Below are 18813 nucleotides of genomic sequence, written 5' to 3' on the forward strand. Positions count from 1 at the left end.
TTTATCTTTATAATTAACTCAAATATTAGAATATTATCTTTATTTTTATAATTTTTTGTTTTATCTAAATTCATTTTTTATATTTTTAAATTTAATTTCATAAATATGTATTAATGCCAGAATATTTAAAAAAAATGATACTATACATTAATAAACTTATTTAAGAAATTAATTTATTCAAAACAGGATAGTCATGACACGTTAATGTAAGCAGGAAGTACATGCGTACAACTACGAAAAATATTGTGTGTGGCAAAAGGTTAAATTTTAGCCACGTAACAATGTTTCGTGATAAATAGAAGATACACTCATTTATTTTTATCACGATTTAGTATTCGTAGTTAAAATTTAGTGGCTAAACCCCGTTTTTGTGGTAGTGTGATATCAATTTTTTAATTTATTTAAAATTTAAATTTTTAACAAAAAATTTATTAGAGAACTGTTTTATCTTTTTATTATTTTTTATAAATTTTATAATATTATTTTTCTGTTTTCATTTCATTCATATTTGATACTTTTTTTATTTTGAAAATTTAATCATCTTTATAGGTTGAATTTTTTTTATAATTTTATAATTCTTTTAACAATTTTTTTATTTTCGAAGATTTATATTTTAATCTACCAATTCTTATTGCTAATTATTCCATTTTTAGTATAGCAATTCTTATTTTATTTTTGAATTTTTTAAATCAAACTTATTGTAAAATTGAAATTTCGGAAAAAAATGATTTTATATTGATTTAAGAAATTAAGTGTTATTCAAATTAATATTAGTTAAAATTATTAATTTTTTGTCTATTAGTTTGGCTAATTTAATTATTTTTTTTCTTAGATCTTTTGATTTCCTTGTTGATTCAATTTTATTCGTAGTTTACGTTTTTATTATTAACCCATAATTTTTAGAGAATATTTTTTAACTGTAGCCAAGATAAACAACTTTAGAAAAAATTATATTTGCCTTGTTTATATCAGTGGTGGCCAAATAAAAAATGTTACGTCTTGCATTACACATAGAGGCAGGGCTGAAATTCTTGTGAAAGCTACATGATACCGTATTATTGGGAGTAGTACCAAAATAATTAATTTAAAAAATAAAATAACTTAATGGATGGATTATTTATTTCAACTCCTAGTGATTGAAATTCTATTAGTGCTGGCCAATCTCTATCAACCTTTATTTTGGTGTCATTTTGCAGTAGGTGAGCGAATTTTTTTTTTTCCCCTTTTATTTTCGTTATTGAATCATATTTTAATTTCCCATATACAAACAAATAAAAATTTTCAAATAGAATAAAAAGAAAAAGAAAGAAAAGGATACAAAGAAAACTTTAGTTTTGCAATGGTGCGCTTCATTTATACTTTCTAAACCATAGTTTGGTCTAACAAGAAAGTAACCTTTGAAGTTGTTACACATTAAAATGAGTATGAAACTCAATTTATATATTTCAAACTATGGTTTGGACTCCTCCCTCTATAGAAATTACATATCTAATAATATGCTTAGTGTTCTAAATTAATCTTAGCCACAACTAAGACAGTGGTTTGTTCTTATTCGTTAAAAAAACTACAAACTATAAGCGTGTGGGGTTCTTTATTGTCCTGTTGTTTTTATCATTTTCTACAAGTTGATGAGGATTCTTTACTCTATCCCTGTGAAGCACGGACATTTTACTGAGTTACCGTGTTTGCTGCGTGTCGGACACATTTTGGACACGATACTCACCGACACTCGTCCGACACGCGTGTTTGTTGTGTCCAAACCGTGTCTTAATAAAAAATAAAAATTTTTTTACCGGACATGTTTGAACACACCTAAATATCATCACGTGTCAGCGTGTCCAATCTTATTCTTAACATATATTTTTGAAATAAATTTAGATATAGTATATATTATTATTTATTAAAACAACAAATATTTTGAATACTTGATATAATTAAAATAAGATATTAAAAATAATTAAAAAATTAATTTATATTTTAGTATCAATAAATATCGAAATTCCATTATGATTTATCTAAAAAATACTTTATATTTTATATGTATGCGTGTCCCTGTGTCTTATAAAATTTTAAAATTCGTGTGTCAACGTGTCCCGTGTCGGTGTCAGTGTCTGTGCATCATAGCTCTATCCTTTTGAATCCAAGATATTAGGACACTGCAAAAATTGAGCTAGCCATTTGTTTTCATGTGTAAGAACCACTGGAACTTGGATAATGGATAACCATAGAATTATTAGCAAATAAAGAAAAAAAAGCAATTGCTCTCTAAATATGGTTATTACTTTGTAGACAAATTAATTAATTAATTATGTCCTTTTTGGTCTAAGAAAAATATATGTTTTCTTAGAATAGAGTTGGGGGATGCACCATATGAAGGAATGGAGAAAATGAATCCATTTAGTTTATGAGTTACTGCCATGTTCAAAAGCATTGTTGTCAAAATGGGAATTAACTTTTATTTGTTATTATTTTCTTTTTGCATGGCGCATCTTCAAAATTATGGGCCTAACTTGATTATTTTGCATTTAACTATAATAATCAAGAAAGTTGCGTGCAAGCATAATGGAATTTGGTTAAAATCTAAATTGCTTTATTAGGTCACTAAGATCAGAGAGTAGTTATATTTACTATTTGTAGTTATGCAATAATATAATTTTTTTTTTGTTGCATACGGTATTTTCTAAAATCAAATAAATTAAGGATTAATTTATGGTGAAAACTCAGGTGCAGTTGACTTTATGTGAAGTTGATCGCACCTGAGTTTTCACTTTAATTTATTATATATCTAAATTTTATTTAAGAATTTGTCATTAACTACTTAATTAATCCAAGTTAGCTTGTAATATTCTTCTTTTAGCTCTATCTTAGTGAATTTAAGCACAGTTTGAGCTTAATTTAATTAATACATAATCTATTGTGGTTAGGATATCAGATATCAACTTATATATTTATTAATATCATTACCATAATCTTCATTAAAAAAATTTGAACAGGTAATTGTACGAATTTTTAAATGATATATAATGATTTTTTTTTTCCAACTAACATATATTTGCATGTTGCTGGCACTCCCAATAATAGAGAGCTATCGCATATAAATATAATATTGACTAAGGAAAAATTAAAGTAAGTATTTTGCATGGCTAATTGAATAAGGCTCAGTATATTTAATAAATGAATGAAACAGATATTACAACACATACATGTATAATATATATACACACACACAAAAGATTATTTAACACTAAAAATCCCCCCAAACTTAACAATATTACTTGGTTAATTATAATTATTAAAGCTAGTTCCTAATAAATTTTTATGAATTGGGTTTGGATTGGAGGAATCATCAACATCATTAAAGTGGACTTTAGGCATACGAGGAAAATTAAATCCTTGGATTCGTAATTTATTTCTATTATGCATGGAGGAAGTGGAAAAATAGGGTCCACCAAAAATACACCAAATTATTTTAGTGTTGATAAAAATGTTTTCAAATTAGTTAAAAATACGATAAAAATGTCCAATATTAAATATATATTTTTAAAAAATATTTTAAAAATTGAATTTTTATGCATTTATTTTGTAAGCATGATTAAAAAAATAAAATATTTGTATCCTTAAAATTTGATTATTTTTGTTAAGTATATATAATTTTTTGTGATTTTTTGTCAACAACTAATAATACTTTTAAAAAATAAAAAAAATCTAAAAGTCTAATTTTTATCTAATTTTGTGGGAGTATTTTCTAAATAGTTATATAAATATTCTTATAAAAGTTTGATTAAATGTATATACGGTTTGTCAAATATAAAGTCATTTGTTACTTATATAAAAAATAATAAATTTTTAATATTTTTGTCATATTTTTAAATAATTTGTAAATATTTTTATCGATAACAAAATTTAAGAATATTTTTTAAAAAATAAAAAAATATATTAGATATCAAATGTATGTATGGTTTTTTAAATATAAAGTCATTTGTCATTGGTATAAAAAATAATAATCTTTGGATATTTTTATCGTATTTTTAAATAATTTGTAAATTTTTTTATCGATAACAAAATTTAAGAATATTTTTATGGGTACTAAAATAATTCAAATATATTTTTTTTTGTTTATGGAGAAAAATAATATTGGAACTTTGGAAGATAGAGAGGGACCTCACAACAATTGAGTAGTGGGTTCCACAAACCCAAACAATACCTCAGCATGGAGCAAAAGTCAGTGTTGAATAGCTCTAGTGTTCACAATTAAACACCCACCTTTTTTGGGGTTATGTTTGGAAACTGTCCCAATTCAGGAACCAACAAAAGTGACCAAATACTAAAGACTTTGATGCTAGCTACTATGAAATTATGAATATGGTTCTAAACTACTTTGACTCTGGAGAAATATTGCTTTTACACCAAATTTTCCTACAAGTATATATATATTCATTTTGTTATTTTTTATTTTTGATATTTTTTTTTTAACATTTTAATTATTCTTTTTATGTTTAAATTGATTTAGACGTGTACAAATATTCAATTGTGTAGTTGTATATAAATATTAAAACTTTTAAAATAGCTAGCAATGACTTAATTATTCTCATGCGTGGAAAAAAAGAAGAAGTATAGAGTAAAGAAAATTATGACTATCAATAGATACAATGTGTCGCTATTTAGCTAATATTATATCGGAAGTACGGAAAAAAAAAACAAAAAAAATTAGTTTAAGAGATAAGAATTACTAGTAATTGGAAAATGACTTATATTTAAATTTAGGCCCACATTACGAATTATTAGTAATTGCTTTTGCTTTTATGACTTAATTTTTCTTCTTCTTTTAATTTTGTGGCTCCGATTTTTAACTGAATGGATCCACTTATATTTTTGTAAAGATAAATGTTTCTATTAAAATTTAAAAATATATTTAATAATACATAAAAATGATGTATAATGATTTTTATTATATTATTAAATTTGATTCTATTATTTTGTTTCTTTCATTTTATTTCATATTATAAATATTTTATTTTATTGTCAAAATTTTCGAAATATATCACACTTTAATATACTTAACATATAACCAGGGACAGATTTATCGGGGCGAGTGGAGGTCTCAGCCGGTCAGCCCCCAACTTTTTAAAAAAAAGATTAATAGTAATAAGTTATTAAATATAATTTATTTTTTTATATTTATTTAGTATTTAGTCTAATATAAATAAAAATCCAGTCTAACCTAAATATTAATGATTTCTAATATTTAAAAAGTAAGTAACAATATTAAAAAAATATGAAAAGATATTATTACTAATATTTTTTAATTAAATAAAATTTTTCAATTCCCATAAAGTAGATTTTTTTCTTCTTGTGAGCGTCCTTCTTGATTTATTTGGTATTAATTTTCTCTGTTTCAACTCCTACAACTGAGAGTTCTTTTTCAGCTATGAATATTGTGAAGAATAATTCAGAAACAAAATGAAAGATAAATTTCTTATTAATTATCTTTTAATTATATTGAAAAGAAAATTGCAGAAAAATTTGACACAAATTCTATTATCGATGAATTTTATGAAATGAGAAATCGACCACTTTGTTAATAAAAAGTACATATATATTTTTTGTACTTTAAAATATATTCTCTATCAATATATTTTTATAATGCATTTTACATTATATAATTTTTTGCATAATTTTTTAATATTATATATATATTATTGCCCCCATAATACTAGTTATGGATCGTCCCTGCATATAACAATGCACTGCTTCTAATATACTCAAGTTAACACATACATGAACATCTAGAGCATAAAATTTATTAAACTAAATATTGCTTGTATCATATCTACATATAATAGCTAGTGTATTATATAATACTAAATTTAATGAATTTACAACTTAATTAACAAAATACGAACCTCAAGTAGCTCACAACACTTTGTATATTTATGAACAATATTATGAAATATCATGAATTCTGATGGTGTATGCACTAGAATTTGCATCGACTCCCATGCTATCATTTCTGTGTCGGTAGCTGATGTGAAACAATTTTCTATAACTCTAAAAATCATAAATAAAAGAGTTGCTCAACTTAATATATAACAAATTCAAGTCTTATACTCTTATCAACTTGTACCTCTCCATTTTTTACCTACAACAGGAGCATATATATACCAAACAAATGTTAATAAATAATAATAATGGTTACAAAGACATGCATTTTGGATAGAGAAAGTCTTAGATCGGACGAATATTTTCATTAAAATTTAGTCAGTATTTAATAATTAAAAAAAATATATAATTTGATATTATTAGATATAATTTTATATTATTAAAAATATTAATAATAATTAATTAATAATTACAAATCATAAAATTTATTGATTTTAATACTACTATTTTGGATAATATTTTTTAAATTAACGTGCGTGTATATATATATATATATACTAAAATTAATTGTTACATGCATTAAATGATTGAGGATTTGAGGTAATATAATAATAAAGGAACTATATTTCTATGAACAACAGTAACATTTAAATCTTAAAAAAATTACTATTAATTATGTAAAAAATAATTTTAATTGCAAAAATACTCGAAAGATATTAGACATTTGTTTTTTTTAATAAATATATAATAAATACGTTAAAATTTAACTTTTGTATATTTTACATAAAAATTCATTATTAACATGTCTTTCGAAGATTATATGTTAGCTAAATATTTTAGATTTAACTATTCTATTGATCTTTATAATTTTACTAATTTTGTAATTAGGTATTTTTATATTTTTTTAATTAAATTTTTATATTATTTTTAATTTTGTAATTAAATTATTTATATGATAAAAATATTAAAATTAATAAAATATTATTTTTATAAAATATATGATAAAAAATTTAATTAAATTTTTAATTATAAATATTTTAATTTACAAAAAAAATATTTATTTAATTTTAATATTTTTATACTAATAAAATTTAATTATAAAACTGAAAAATAATATAAAAATTTAATTAAAAAATATAAAAATTTAATTATAAATTTAATAAAATTATAAAAACTAATAAAATAATCAACTAATATTTTAGTTAAAGATTATATGATTGATGATATAATCGGTCCTAATACATTAACGACATGTTGAAAATGAGCGATGATTTTATGCTAGAGAATTTGACTTGGGCTGATTTCCGTCGTTGGTGATGATTGGACAATATAAAAAATAACACAAATAATAAGTCACACGCAATATCAAGTTGGTAGATTATATTATCATGATGTCCAGCTAATAATTTATGATAAAATTTCAAAAAACTATGAAACCAGTAAAAGAATAATCACCAAGACTATATACTCTTTGGCCGGCCATGTATTTAGAAGTTGGATAAATATCTTGAATGTTAATTATACTTACCGTACATATGCTATGACTTTAGGTTTTGAAGAGCACTTAATTATATATGCTAGCTACTTGATTGACGGAAGAAAAATCCTTATTTATTTTATGGTATAAATTATTTTTTATTATATTTTTTCATTATATCTGTTTATCGTTTATTGTTTTTTTCTTCCCTTATTTTATCAAAATAAATAGATAAAAATTTTCAATTGAAAATAAGCTTTATTAATTTGTTATAATGTTTATTATATATTAAAATATCTTATTTAATCCAATTTTTATTTTTAGATTAATTTAGAATTGAGTTTGAATTTTTTTAAAAAAAAATTATATTACATCTTGACGTAATTACTAAAAAGATTATAGTAATTTATAACACCACAAATAAACTGCATAGTTTATTATTGGTTAATAAATTGCTGCATATACAAAATAAAATTCAAACCCTCAACATTTAATTAAACGAATAAATAAATTAATTATTAGAAAAATCCAACTTAATTATATTTTTACTTTATCTACTACTTTTATTCTTATGTTATACATAAATTAATCGCCTAATAAATAGGTGACATCTTATATACACCCCTACTTATAGAATAACGTACTCTAATAAGTTGGAAAAAATATATATATTCTTGGAATTGAGTATATTATACGAACCTATCCTCATAAATCGACGAACTCCATTCCTTAACGTTTGACGTAAAAGCCAATAATGACCAATATTTCAGTAATGTCTCAAACTATAACTGTGTCCTCTCTTTTGGAATCTCTCTTTAGACAATACAAATTCCAAATTAATATGCTAACTACCCAAATCAATCATACCAAGAAACATTGACATTTTGATTGATTACAACAGTAACAAAATATAAAATAAAAGGAAACTGAGATTCTTAAAAATAATTATTGAATTGTGTATACATAGTTTATGGGTTTTTCACTAAATTAACTTCAATATAAAAGTTGGAATGGTGTAATACGTCTATATTATAATAAAATAGTATAATATGTTGTTAGGATGTTAAAATTTACGTTAATCAGAAAATGCGATTAATGATTACTGAAGTTTGAATCAGTTAAAAAAAAATTATTACTAACCATTTTTATAAAATTGAATATGTGACTAACAATTTACATTTTAGAAATTCTTCCTTATAGTAACGATTTTTTTAAAAAGAAATTTTCTGAAAATCATTATCCACGATTTTTGTGATTTTTTGTCATTTTTAAAATTGATATTCACAATTTTTATTTATACTAACTATCTTCTATCTTTTATATTCACGTATTACACAAAAATATGATAATATTAATGTAAATCACACCTTATTTTTTAATATAAAAAAATGGCCCCTTTTCAATATCCAATTGAATTGCACCACTTGCGAGTAGATCCATGGATTCCATAAAATAATCATCACTTGAGGCATCAACTAACCATGTTTGTGAAATTGGAATTTGGGATATTGGATCTGTATATAACTACGAAGCACGGACATTTCGTTGAGTTGTCGTGTGTCCGCGTGTCGGACACATTTTGAATATGACATTCACCGATATTCGTTTGATATATGTGTCTACTGTGTTCAACCGTGTCTTAATAAAAAAAATAAAATTCTTCTCCGAGTACACCTAGATACACCTAAATACCATCACATGTCAGCTTATCATGTCTTACTCTTAACATATATTTTAAAATAAATTTAGATATACTATATATTATTATTTATTAAAATAAAAAATATTTTAAATACTTGATATAATTAAAATAAGACATTAAAAATAATTAAAAATTTTAATTTATATTTTAATATCAATAAAATATCAAAATATCATTACGATTTAATTAAAAAATACTTTATATTTTATATGTATGCGTGTCCCCGTGTCATATAAGATTTTAAAATTTGCGTGTCAACGTATCCCGTGTCGTGTCGTATCGTGTCCCGTATCTGTATCAGTGTCTATGCATCATAGGTATATAATATATTGTCATTGGAACAAGTAAGAATTATTAACATTGATGAATTTGTGAAAATTGGCCAATAATTCAAGTTTAGTTTAAGGATAGAACAAATTAGAAACTTAATAATAAGTACTATATATGTTACTTTCACTTATTATTATAACTATAGACATAATTACTTTCATTTTCATTGTGATTGTTTATCTTATAACATAAAAACACGCTTTGAAATTATAGCTGGCTGTGATTCATTTACTTGTTCTACTGTCTTATTAGATGAATTAATATTGGCTCTATTATATGAAAAACTAGAAATAGACAAGAATAATAAAAAGATAGATTTTTGACACACTGAGTTTTATGATTTTATTATGACAATATAGGAATGATAAGAAAATTTCTATACTCAACCATCAAAATATATTCATATAAGAGAAGCTTTTACATTCTTATAAAACATGCTTTATTCCTCTTTTTAGTCGATGTGAGACTTCACACTAGGTCTGAAGGTTACTTGTTAGCTTGTAAAAACAAAAAGCAGAGATTTCGTTAAGAAAAGTATTCATCAAGGCATCAGAAAATTTTGATTTACAGTTTGTGGTGAGATGATCAAATATAAATGATTATATTAGTAAATCAATCTTTTTTTAATCAATAACCAATAAACAAGTAACGATTAAAGATTTGAGTTATTAATATAAAAAAAAAAGAATTTTAAAGGAAAAGAAAAAAAAAGTATTTGCTAATTGTTAGCTACAAAATATTGGTTTTGGTTTTTTTCTTAATATTAAATTAAATTAGTATTTTTATGTGGCGGTCAATTATAAACTTGGTTAATTTCTAGGTGAAAACTCAGGTGAAGTCGACTTCACGTGAAATTGATATCTGAGATCCTTTAGATGAAAATTTAGTCAAATCGGTTAAATTATCTAATGACTCTCAAGGTCGTTGCATCTCAGTTCCTATAGAAGCAGCTCCAATTCTTGGACAAAATATATGACTTTTTCTTTAGATCGTTGATAAGAAGCTCCACCTAAAATGGAAAAAAATGCACATATTTCTAAGAATCCAGCAAGTCTAAAATGGGAAAAAGTAGTTGATAAATCACAAAGATGCCTTAAAATTATTTTTTTTTTAGGTTTAAGATTATGGTCAAATTGTCGGTTGTTGTTAGTAAATTTTTGCACTAATTTAACATTATTTTGCATGTAATAATATTATTAACGTAAATAGTTTATTGACGGTTTTATTATTGGTATATATTTAATATTTAATATTTAATTTTATTATATAATTAAATTACTGACAGATAAATTGTCACTAAAAAAACAAATTATTTTAATTTAAAAAACTTTTTTTTAATTACGTACCGGCTACCTAATCATCGTTAAGGATTAAAATAATATATTACTAATTAATGTCCTAATCGTCAGTAATAAAATTTTAAATTAATCTATAATAAAAAATATAAATATATATTACTCAGGCCAACAAGCAATATATAGAACCTTCCTGATATATATCCATCATTAACTGAGATTACCTCAGATAATACAATTTCAAACCATGATTAATTAGAATGCTGCAACTACTAATCAAACAATGACCAGGAAGATGTCATTATCTCATAACTAATAGTTTAACTTGTGAACTAACATCTATATTATATTTATTTTTGTATAATATATAATTTTACACTTCATTATTTCACCAATACTATACCTAGAAGTAATAGCTTTGGTATTGCCTCTTACATTCTCTACCAATTCTTCTCCTATATATATATATATACACTTCAATTTGGAGGTATTATTAGCTAGGTTAGGCACATTGCCATTCCAAGGAACATTCTGTAGCTTTGACCTACTTTTGGAGGGTAGATCTAGAACAAAATCCATAAGCTTAGCTTGCCAAACCTATTTACTACTTAATTAATTAGTTACCGTGTAGGGACAAAAGATAACTCATTGATTTCTAATAAATATATGAGAGTGTGAAATAAATTTCTATTTACATCTTACTTTAATTTTTCTTTTGATTTTAAATTTTTAATACTTAAACATAGGGATATAGGGGTGGTAACGGGTGGGTAGGGGCAGGTTTTTACACTACCCGACTCCGTCTCGCCTTATAATAACATGTATAGAATTGTTTTGTTTTTATTCTTGAGTAGTAAAAAATTGAACTCTAACCTGTCTCAGCGGGTACCCGACCCACCTCCCCGTCTCTATAATGATTAAAATTTAATAAATAAAATAAAATTTTAAAATTTATATAATCATCGTCACATACATAACATAAATAAAAATAAAATTTTAAATATAATACAATATTATTAATCATTTTACTAATTATTTTATATATCTTACATATATATTATATATTAAAATTACCAAAGTGAATAAGGACGAATATTATTTAAATTTGGTCCTGTTCCGACCCTGCCCAAAAATTTACCCTGTTAAAAATTTGTCCCAATGTGAAACGGATAATTACCTATTCCAAACGAATAAAAATGGAATGAATAACTGCGAATTCAGGTGGTGTTGCGATCCCTATACGTATATGCTTCCCATCTCATCTCTTTTCCTTTTTAGGATCCTCCAAGTTAATAATAAGCATATACATATACATCTCTCTCTCATGTAAAAAGCATAAATGCAGCATAATTATTGCAAAATTAATTTATTAAAGTATTTCAATTTCTTTAAGTGAGATGGTTGCTGGTGGGAAAATCTCTAAACAAACACTAATGAATAAAGAAAAATGTTATTGTATATATTTGAATAATGATAGTATATATTCTCATCCTGTGCTTGTTGTACATGTATAGCCTTTATTAGGGTCAAAATTCAAAGGCAATAATTAATGGTTAATGCACAAGATCTCAACGAATTGTTTATTACATTTTTTAAAAATCCATGTACACATATATAGTGGATATACATGAACCTGCTTTCTTCACATACATATTTTGTAATTGGTTAAAGTATTAATAATAAACTGCATTGTAACTACTATTTAAAATAAATAAAAAAAATCAATAATCCATCTTATTATATATTACGGACATTATAAATATTTTAATTTTGGATTTATATATATATGTTATGTATGTATGTATGTTATTATTAAGTCACCGGCATTATTTGGAAGATAAAGTTACGTATAATATTTTCATACAGCAACCTTTTATTACTTTAGATAGTGAATATGCTTAAAAATTAAAATAAAAAAGGTTTAAAAAGAGTGATATATATAGGCTAATCTTGTCTTTTTACTTATGCAACGCAAATGTCCATACGTTATGCTAGCCTTCTACCAACTATATATCATTTCAATAATATTAGAGAGATAAAAAAAAAAAACTAAAACTTATCTTATTTAATATTTATTAATTATCGTAATAATTAATAAATATTAAATAAAATAAATTATGTCTATTTTTTATTAAATTTTGTTGTTTATAAAATATTTTTGATATTATTTTATTTGAAAGGCAAATAAAAGATATAAATTTTTTATTTTTATTCATTTTCACATTTTTATTTTTAAAAAATACGATAAAATTAACACATACATAAGTTTCTTGTTGATGGCAATATAAAATGAGATTTGTCATGCTCTCTTTTATTTGTCCAGGCTTTTTTTATTAACTTTATACTAATTATTTTTAATAAATAAAAAATGAATTTTAAATCTTTTAAATTATAAAAATTTTATTATTATATTATAGAATTATTTTAAAAAAATAATAAATAAATAAAAATACATAATAATTATATTTTTAACACAAATAAATTACTATTCAATATTTCAATCTATTCAAGTTCGTTGAAGTTTGTTAATATTGAATGCTCAATCTGAAACCATTGAATGCTACCATGTAAGTCCATGATTATATTCGTATTGTTGTTCCACACATTTAAAAGATGAGAGGAGAAAGTAAACATAGGCAACCGTACGTGTTCTCTTTCTTACAGTTTTCACTTTTTCAAAATTCTCTAATGAGTTGAAGAAAATACAGAGGAGGAAAACGACAAATCGATTAGATATACCTAATAATAATAATTTTACAAAAGACTTTGCGCGTTCATTTTAATTATTACAAAAATAATTGCTTACGTACGAAGGCCAATATATGATAATAATAAAGTAATGGTTCGTTGGTGACTAGCTACTTCTTATTATATTATCTTATGAAGAAATAAAAATAGTAACATAACGAAGTGTCAAAATTATTACCAGCTAATTTAGCAGTTACTTTATTAGTAATTGATTGATTTGTGCATGGATTGCTTTGTCTCTTTCAAATCCAAATGCGCGTTCATCCGTAGCCCACTTGGGTTACATGTAAAATATCTCTATATAAAAACATCCATATATTTATATTTAACTATATTTTATATATACTAAAATTAATCATTAAAATTAATATTAATATAAAATATATATTAAAATATAAATATAAATTAAAAATAAATTAAATTATATATATTTATATATAAGTATATTAATGACTAATTTTAATGGCTAATTTTGATATATAAATAATATTTTTAAAAAGCATTAAACTAAAAGTCTAATAAAATTATAAATATTATAAGTTGGATTGGTCTAATGATTAGTTCACTAATTCGATATCATTTTGTGTATATAGTAATTCATTGGTTAATGACAAACTCTTAAATGAAGCTCCAATTCGTAATGACGAATTAATATTTGGTCTGTCAAACTAAAAGATACCGTAAAAAAAATATAATAAAATCATGAATAATATTTGGTAAAATAATGTATACTATATAAATGTGATTATATTTATGTAAAATCTAATATGACAAATTGATTTAAGAATTGTATTGTTGTAATGCAGGACAACAACTGGTTAAGGTGTGTGCTCTTCACGTTGCCAACACAAGAGGATTAATAGTCAAATTATACATGTAATTTAGTAATTTAGTGATTTGCATTGTGACTTAATACTAAATAAATGAAGTTATGATAAGTCAGTATGCTACACTCAATTGGATACAACTTTAGTGCCGACTTCATTTCCTTATTCAGATGTAAAACGTATGCCTATTTGAATTTATATATATTTAAGATTCGTCACATAATTTCATAAGTTTGATTAAATTATTATTTAATAATTTTTAAATTTTAACTTCATATAAAAATAATTACACGTGATCTTCACCATATTTTAATCGTTTTAAGGTTATGAGTCTATCTTAATTAGAGTAATAACCTAAAAGTAATCTCAAAGGTTAAGTTGGAGAAATGTACAAAGAAAAGAAAATATAGAAACATTGAGAGATATAAGCTTTTATATATGAGTTAAGACTTTGTTATTAATTGATGAAAAAATATATATTTATTTATTTAAAAATAAGAGAGATGTAGAATTTAAATATGTAAAATATTTGTCTCAAAACATATTTTTCTTTTGTATTTTTTGATAATAATAATAATAATAATAATAATAATAATAATAATAATAATAATAATAATAATAAGCCTTATAACATTTTAAAATAAAATTGTGGACTTCAATTTTCACATACATAAAAGTTAGGTCAAGCCAAGTAATTAAGAGAATAGAAATATTCATCCGTTTATACAAGGTCTTATAATGCATGGTAGATGGACAAAGCTAGTTTCATATGACTTTTAGAAAGAAAAAATAATATATATAATGTAGTATAGTACATGAAATCATTATCATATACACACCAACCACAAATGTGAATTGGGGAATGAAAGAAACTATATAAAGGGGGTGGGAATGCCTTTGCTAAAGCATACACAAACCCTTAATTAAGATTAAAAAACATGGGGTCCCTAATGGCCTCTACACTCACTCTTGTATTAGCAATTATATCTCTTTGCTTCCCATCTCAAATTTCAGCCAATAACTACCGCTACTCATCTCCACCACCACCACCTAAAGAGCCTTACTACTACCACTCTCCGCCGCCACCGGTGCACTCCCCACCTCCACCATACTACTACCACTCTCCGCCTCCTCCAGTTCACTCGCCTCCTCCACCATACCATTATTCTTCTCCACCACCACCACCTAAAAAGCCTTACTATTACCACTCTCCTCCTCCTCCAGTTCACTCGCCGCCACCACCATATTACTATCACTCTCCGCCTCCTCCAGTTCACTCGCCACCTCCACCCTACAAATATCCTTCTCCTCCACCACCCTACAAATACTCATCTCCACCACCACCACCCTACCATTATTCTTCTCCGCCGCCACCACCAAAGAAACCCTACAAATACCCATCTCCTCCACCACCAGTTTACAAGTACAAGTCTCCTCCTCCACCACCCTACCATTATTCTTCTCCTCCACCACCACCAAAGAAGCCCTACAAGTACTCATCTCCACCGCCACCACCCTACCATTATTCTTCTCCTCCTCCTCCACCAAAGAAGCCCTACAAGTACTCATCTCCACCGCCACCACCCTACCATTATTCTTCTCCTCCTCCTCCACCAAAGAAGCCCTACAAGTACTCATCTCCACCACCACCAGTTTACAAATATAAGTCTCCTCCTCCACCAGTTTATTCACCACCTCCACCACATTACGTCTATGCTTCACCTCCTCCACCATACCACCACTACTAGATGGTGGTTTATTTAGCATAGAAGTTTACAACTATTATCCTACGTGGTAAGCTTCCACCTTTTTCCTGCAACCAAATATTATGGAAGATAGTAATAATAATAAAATAAAGTGTATATTATGGATTTCTTATGTATATATATATATATATATATATATATATATATATATATATATATATATATATATATATATATATATTTATGTATTTTTATTTAATAATTTAAATTAAAAATATTTTATAATATAGTATGAAAACTTATATTAGAAAAATAATTATTTATATTATTTTTTTCTATGATGTAATTTTTTTTAGAGAAGTGTTATTATGGAATAATATTACAGTTTTATAAGTGAAAGATAAAGAGTTAGATTTTTAATAAAACAAAAAAAAATAATAGTATAAAATAAATATAAAAAAATAATATATATAAATAGAAATTAAATAAATTTAAAGGATATTCTTATTTAAAGAGATATATTAAAAATATAATTATTTAATTATTTTTTTTATTAATTTAAACTTTTGCATAAAAATAATATATATCATGACATCTTAAATAATTAAAATTTTAAATTTTAATATAATTTTATACATATTAAATATATAATTATTTATATTTTTATTATTTAACATTTTAAACTTTAAAAAAAGAGTTTTGTATTTTTAATATGCCGCCAAGCATTGACCCTACTCATTTTTCTTTACACAGCAACGTGCGAGCTATTAATCAGATAATACTTTTCTTCACTTTAAATCTCACCCAGAAAATTTAAATCGCGTGCATTAATACTCTTAAATGGAATCAAGATATTTTTCTCGTTTTTATTCGGAGTAATTTGGTTTGAAAAGTCACAAATGCAAAGTCACATTTATTATTAAAACGTCATACTACCAATATTATTAGGAGTAGTTTGTTATAAAAATCGGTAATATTAAAGAAATAATAAAAAGTAACTAATAATTAGACAACAACAAATTTGTACAATAAAAATATTTAAAATTTAAAATTATAAATTCTAAATTTTTATTAATTAATTAGTAATAATTTTTTTTATTGTTTCCTGGACAGGGACAGATTGACTAATAATATGTGTTCATATGTTTGTATTTTGTAGGGTTTCAAGAATATTTCAAATAAATAAAGTGATGGATATAACAGAATGAATGAAGCACTTCAGTCTTCAACATTATTATACGAGAAATCCATGGGAAACAAAGTTTCCGCATTTTGTTTTGTTTACATAAGAAAAAGAAGTGTCAAAATGTTTTCTTTATAATATGATTGGTTCCATTCCAATAATTTCCTTTTGTATGTTTCCCTTTATGTATTAAAATTCTTAATTATTATTGTGTGTTTGCGGAGTTGTAAGGCACTGCTTTGGCAAGTATCATTGACAATTACATGCATTTCTTGTGGTTATAATGGTTTCCAAGCCAATTTTATAATTTAAATAAATAAAATTTTCTCATTATTTGCATACTATTTATTTGCTTTAGAATTAGTCCGAATCTCTAATATACACTCCGCATCACTTAAATATTCTCATTTAAAGCTAAAAAAAATTTAAATTTATATCCAAGGTTCACGTGCAAATTTTATTACAAGTTAATACATATATAATTAAAATAAAAGTAAAATAAAAAATAAATTTTTAAAATTTATATTTTGGACAAATTATTCTAAAATGTTGTATTTAGTTATTGTCTCAATATAAATGAGATAAAGATAAAAATACACAAGAGTATATAAACATAAGAAGATATTAATTTTATGTTGTGTTTGGTAAGTTACAAGACAAAAAATTATAAAAAAAATTAGTTTTTCAAAGTTAAAAATTTATGTCTTCACATTTTAAAATTAAAAGACACACAATATATGTTTTTAATGGGTGTTTGTGTATCACTATATCTTTTATCATTTTTGTCTTAATAAATAAACAATATACATGTATTCCCTGTACTCTTATATCTATGTTTTGATAAATATATATACCATCACTAGCAGAACCATCATCATCAACAGAACCACCACCGAAGCAGCATCATCATCGATAGAACCACCACCCGAAGCAGCATTGCCGAACCAACATCATCGTTAACAAAACCAATTGTCCATCTTCCTAAAGAAGCAGATAAGAGATTCGTACGGAGTGTAGCCTCGGTCAATGGCTACTCCGCTAGTTCTACGAAGCACTTATCCATAATGCCTGGTTCTAGGGTTTTGAGAAGCCCTCTCAGTGATGAAGAGATTTGGAAACGCCTCAAGGAATCTGGATTTGATGAGGAATCGATTATGCAGAAAGACAAAGCTGCCCTTATTACTTACATCACTAAGCTCGAAGCTACACTAAACGTATTTGCAATATAGCTAACTCTCTAACTAGTTGTAGCTCCTCCCATCAGTCCATCCGACAAGTTGCAGAAATTTCTCCAATAGTTAATTTAAACCCTAGAGTGCAGCTGCATCCCACTTGTCACAATATCCTTAGCTTGCATTTGTATGGTTACGCTATAAAAATTCATATTATGTATATTTACTCCCATATCATAATAAATATAAATAAATTAATTTAAATTAAAATTTTTTATTCTAATTAGAGACTAATTTAAAAATAGCATATCTACATTTGTTATTTTAATTTATATAATTTTATTGATATTTAAAAAAAAAAAACTAATATGTCACTAATATGTCCAAATGATAAATTATTTATCATTTTACTCTTGAAACAAAAATATTTTATGTATAATATAAATCAATCATTAAATTAACTATTTTATATATTCTACCAACTAGTAATCAA

The 18813-nt window shown here is 24.7% G+C and overlaps 1 protein-coding gene across 1 annotated transcript; it reads left to right on the plus strand.

The window, feature by feature from the left end:
• The first annotated feature begins 15087 nt into the window (after positions 1-15087).
• On the plus strand, positions 15088-17487 carry LOC107644923 (uncharacterized). Its single transcript, XM_016348886.3, has 2 exons — positions 15088-16053; positions 17125-17487. Exon 1 carries the CDS (start codon positions 15198-15200, stop codon positions 16005-16007), a length of 810 nt encoding a protein of 269 aa, XP_016204372.1. The 5' UTR covers positions 15088-15197; the 3' UTR covers positions 16008-16053; positions 17125-17487.
• The last annotated feature ends 1326 nt before the right edge of the window (positions 17488-18813 follow it).

Source organism: Arachis ipaensis, chromosome B5 (genome assembly GCF_059453495.1).
Source record: "Arachis ipaensis isolate K30076 ecotype BB chromosome B5, ASM5945349v1, whole genome shotgun sequence".
Taxonomy (NCBI): Eukaryota; Viridiplantae; Streptophyta; class Magnoliopsida; order Fabales; family Fabaceae; genus Arachis; species Arachis ipaensis.